Raw genomic sequence first — 5,236 nt, forward strand, 5'->3', positions numbered from 1 at the left:
GCCAAACTAGACGGTCATTGGATAAATGCTGGGCTTTGTCCCGCCCATCGGACGCTCAGCGTCTCTGGGGGTCTATGGGACAGTGGGCTGGCCCGGACGCTCGGCTTCTGCATGATGATTGGATGATCTGTCTGAGGCTGAGTCCCTTTTTGATTGACAGCGAAATAAGCGAATCAGCGATCTTGAAGTATAAGCATCCACCGGAGCAGTTTTCAAGTTTTTCATTCCGTTGTTCGGAGTTGATCTGGAGACGTTACTGATCCTCAGCGACTTTGTCTTTGTCAAAAACAACTAGCGTTGTGTTTGGCGACTCTCTTCTGTCACTCTGCGAATTTACATATAAATAATCGGGCACATTTTATGTTGTAGGCCGAAAATGAGCTTCCCCTCCTTATAGGACCAGCAGCCGCCACTGGTTAGGAGGTAAGTCTCAATGGGAACAGGGACTTTCAGCACGTCGGTTACTGTCTTCACTGTTATCAGCTGTGCTGCTTGTCAATGTGACAGAGAAACAACGTGTGAGCTCCTGTAGTCTGTTCATACCTGAGAGTCTCCAGTCTACATTGTGGATCCTCCAGTTTAGCAGACAACAGCTTCACTCCCGAGTCTCCTGGATGATTGTAGCTCAGGTCCAGCTCTCTCAGATGGGAGGGGTTCGATCTTAGAGCCAAGGCCAGAGAAGAACAACCTTTCTCTGTGACCTGACAGCCTGACAACCTGGAGACACACAAACGTAACAAGCCCTTCTGGAAAGCCTCACTGTAAATGGTCATCTACTGAGCAAATAGTTGTCTACTGACCTGAGAGTTTCCAGGGTACATTGTGGCCTCCCCAGTCCTGTGGAGAGCAGCTCCACTCCTGAATCCTGCAGGTCGTTGTTACTCAGGTCCAGGTCTTTGAGAGTAGAGGACTGTGAGCTGAAAACTGAGGCCAGAGCATCACAGCTTCTCTCTCTCAGGTCACAGCCATTCAGTCTTGAAAAAGAAGCATAATACACATGTGAAAACATTAGTCTCTATATCTAATGTGAGTTATACCTACATTTTGGTAAGCACTAGTTTGACAGATATAAATTTAAATGCTTCTAAATTACAAATGTGTGGCATAAAAATGTTTTGGCACCCCGTGTTGAAATTTCTGTCACTGTGAATAGTTAAAGGTGAAACATTCTTATCAACATTTTAAAGGTGAGGTGATAGCAGCCACTAAACAAACAACAAGAAGCACAACTGAATAAAGTTACCCTGTGAACACGAGAGCCAACGATCCAGCCACAACCATTAGTCCATGCTAGCACTGCCAATGATAGACCTCCACAGCACTTCTGACAGTTAGCCAGCGAGCGATAACACCAAACACATTTTTAATATTGGTAACAGCAAGTTAGCTAACGCTGTCATGTCTACTGCAGCCGTCACTAAGGAGTCCCGCTGGAGCGTTAAGCACCTCGTAGGGTTCTCCTCTTGGTAAAGTCAGACCAGTATTGGCTCCAAGGTTGGACTGGGAAAGAAATTCAGGCTTGAACCTATCCACTGGGACTGGGCTGCACCAATGACACTGATGGAGCCAGTAACAACACTGACAGAGCAGGTTAAAAACTTTATGGATGTTTTGATGGGCCACTGGCCGACCAGGATTTCGGGCGGTAGTCCCTATGGCCAGTCCACCTGTGCCCTGATCTCATCTCGTTCTCTGTCTGAGGACTTTTTAGATGCGTACTGCACTGTGCCATTTCGCATGTGCGCGGTCCCTGTTTATAAATGTGGGGAGGACTAATGATTTAACAGGAGAGTCACATGCACTAATATGCACACGCTACCATTTTGGAAATCAGTTAATCTTTTACTCACTTATTCACATTAACAGAAATTTCGACCACTGTATGGGTCACTCTTTAAAGGTTGACAAATTTACACTGATAAAATCTCTACAAAATTACCTCAATTAACCACACAATGAACTCACAAAGCAACTAAGATAAAAAGAATTCACACTCTTCAACTTTATATATGAATATAATAAAAAGCAGCTTGTCAATGTGACACAGAAACTGTGTGTGCTCTTGTCATCCGTTACCTGAGAGTCTCCAGTCTACATCGTGGATCTTTCAGTCCGACAGACAACTGCTTCACTCCCGAGTCTCCTGGATGATTGTAGCTGAGGTCAAGCTTTCTCAGGTGGGAGGGTTTGGATCTTAGAGCTGAGGCCAGAGAAGCACAACCTTCCTCTTTGACCTGACAGCCTGACAACCTGGAGACAGACACACACACACACACACACACACACACACACCTTCATGACTTCAGATGACATTACATTATCATATAAATTTCTTGGAGAGAAACCATAACTAATACTCGCCTTATCGTAACCCTTATACTAACCTTAAAACACACCCTCACTTCAAAATTGATGAATCCAAAATCCACCCACATGATTACTTATTTCATGGGATAAAACTCTCGTATGAGTGTGCTGTGCACTGTTTGGGTGCTGGATTGTACCTTCAAGATCCGGCTCTGCCAGTTTTTGTTCGAGTCAACATAACGTTATTAATGCAAGAAAAAAATCCAGCTTTGGAATCTGAGAATCAATTCAGAATCATGGTAGATGAAAATCACAATTATTAGGGGAATAGATTTTTTTACTATTATATTTTACTATTTGTAAGTTTTGCTAATGCTTCATAGCCAGTGTTAGCATTGGCTATGAACAGCTGTTTACTTAGCAATCTAAAAAAAAGGTATCAAACTTAATTCCTTTACTCACCAACAGCTGTCTCCAGAGGTGGAAAGAAACACCAATGTTAACTCTTGTCTCTATCACGTTTTATCGTCTACTGTAGTTAGCATGCTAACCAGCTAGCTTCGGCCCGCCTTGCCACTTTCAGGTAATGACTCACTGGCCTCCTGTCCGCCCTGAAGACATGTCTGCTTGAATTATAACCTCTTGTCTTGTAAATGCAATGATATCTGAAGCTCTTATCAAGCGACAATCACTACCAAAAAAAAAGATCTCAGAAGACTGACAATCAAGAATTGAAAAAAGCTGAAAGGGTGCACGACTTTCAGACGTGACAAATTTACTGCATCTTGTTAGTAAGATTGAATGTTATTTTTTAAACTGCCTGTAATATTCAGGGGATGTCTGCTCAGTTTCAGCTGCCCTAATGACAATCCTCCTCACAAACCCCATTAAGTAATCACTGGTTGGGATGCTTGCTGGTATGATATTAGTTTATGGATACCGGGCCTCATTCACCAATATCTTAGTATTTTCTTAAATTCTTTCTTGAGTTGTTCTAAAGAAAACTCTACGTGAGATTCATGAACGTGTTCTTAAACCACAGAATTGTGCGCACCTGTGTTCTTAGATTGATGAATGCCAATCTCTTCGTAAATTGAAAGAGTGTGCCAGTCGGCCATAACTAGCAAAGAAAAACACCCGGAAAAAAACGAGCGGTTAAGAGTTAATGTAGCGTTAATTTATTTTAAAAAACCATAAAGCTTTGTAGAACAACAAATTTGTTTTTTTTTAAATATTATAAATGAATAAAATATTATTGTAACTTAAGTAATATAATATTATATAACTGAACTGAAGAACCAAAGAAAATGCAATAACCGCTTATTTTGCTCAAACATATCAGCACTCAAATGTGTGTAAGAGAGCCCTTGAGTGTGTGTGGATTCTGTTCTTACCTAAGAACAAATCCCAAATAAGAAAACATTGGTGAATGTCTGAATCTTCAAAAAAAAAGTGTGTGAGTGGGTTTTAAGGGGAAATTTCTTCTTAAGAACGGTTTGTGAATGAGGCCCACTGTGTCTACATTTATGACTTAGATGAAGATCAGATCACATTTTATGACCAATCAATGCCAAAAATTCCAGTGGGTTCACATAATTTTCTTGCCACTATAAAGGGTAATCTGCTTAACAAATATTTGTCTCCTGACCTGAGAGTTTCCAGTGTACAGTGTGGACTCTCCAGTCCTGTGGAGAGCAGCTTCACTCCTGAATCCTGCAGGTCGTTGTTACTCAGGTCCAGGTCTTTGAGAGTAGAGGACTGTGAGCTGAGAACTGAGGCCAGAGCTTCACAGCTTCTCTCTGAAAGGTCACAGCCATTCAGCCTTAAAAAAGATGCACAATACAAATGAAGAGATTAGTCTCTATATTATAGAGATAGAGACTATATTATAGTAATAACTACATTTTGATGAGCACTATTTTTTATAGAATTTTCCAAATGATTGAATGACAAATGAAAAAACCTGTTATCACTGGCATGAGTAAAACCCCAATTTCCTTTAGTCATTTTGAGCGTTATCATTACACATTTTTTGCTTTTCGTGTCACACTTCACACTTCATCATTTCTTTCCCAATTAACACCTAACACTCGAAGACATTACATGAAATGTCCCCAAAAGTGGCATGCTATTCATATTTATATGCCATCCCTTGAGAACACAGAGAAAATAATGCTTCTGAATTACAAATGTGACGATTATGTGTCAATTTTTATGTGTTGACAAATTGACACTGATAAAAAGTAGGATTTTTCAGTCTGATCATCATCACAAGAATTTCAAAGGATGTTGTGGTTTGTGGACTAACACTCAGTCAGCAGTACATTAGGTATAATCCTCTCCCCTCTCAACTGAATTCTGGACACTATGGCCTTCTCTCTACTTGAGTCTTCTGTAGCAGTATGCTAACACTAACCCACATATTTATTTTATTGTGACATACTGTATAATATGCATATAATTACTGGTTCTTCCTTTTACTTCTTTGGATAGAGGGCCATTTTTGTTGATTTGAATATGGTATTAGTTTTCCCGTTTGCATTAAATGCTGTGCAGAACATAAATTGAAGGGCATGAATGTGTACTGGTCTTATTACTTACTTAAGTCTTTGGAGTTTGCAGTTGGGACTTTTCAGGCCGTCAGAGAGCAGAATAATTTCAGAGTCCTGCAGTTTATTTCTGGTCAGGTCCGACTCCTCCAGATCGTTCGACTTCAAGCTTAGAACTGACGAAATATACCTGCAGCATCTGCCAGTGAGGTTACAGTCACTCAACCTAAAGGGAAAAACAAAATGTCATTTTCAGAAACATTTTCCTCTGTCCTTCAATACTTCAACAAGTGCTTCAGAGTAGTTGGGTTTCTTGAAGCCAAATACTTACAAAGCTGTCTTTGCTACTTTGAGCACTGGTACCAGTCTCTCCAGAACTT

General features: G+C 40.8%; 1 protein-coding gene across 1 annotated transcript in view; it reads right to left on the reverse strand.

Annotated features, from left to right (window-relative positions):
• Positions 1 to 6: 6 nt before the first annotated feature.
• Positions 7 to 5,236, reverse strand: part of LOC111649014 (uncharacterized) — a gene marked incomplete at its 5' end in the record, with an annotated part of 7,617 nt that continues 2,387 nt past the window's right edge. Inside the window, 6 exons of the mRNA XM_087171824.1 lie at positions 7 to 717; positions 801 to 974; positions 2,077 to 2,250; positions 3,956 to 4,129; positions 4,909 to 5,082; positions 5,188 to 5,233. Coding sequence (XP_087027950.1) covers positions 480 to 717; positions 801 to 974; positions 2,077 to 2,250; positions 3,956 to 4,129; positions 4,909 to 5,082; positions 5,188 to 5,233 — 980 coding nt within the window. The remainder of the gene's footprint in view (positions 718 to 800; positions 975 to 2,076; positions 2,251 to 3,955; positions 4,130 to 4,908; positions 5,083 to 5,187; positions 5,234 to 5,236) is intronic.

The sequence above is a fragment of the Seriola lalandi genome, unplaced genomic scaffold (assembly GCF_002814215.2).
Source record: "Seriola lalandi dorsalis isolate HSWRI2012SDOR001 ecotype SW California unplaced genomic scaffold, Sedor1 jcf7180002049805, whole genome shotgun sequence".
Classification (NCBI taxonomy): domain Eukaryota; kingdom Metazoa; phylum Chordata; class Actinopteri; order Carangiformes; family Carangidae; genus Seriola; species Seriola lalandi.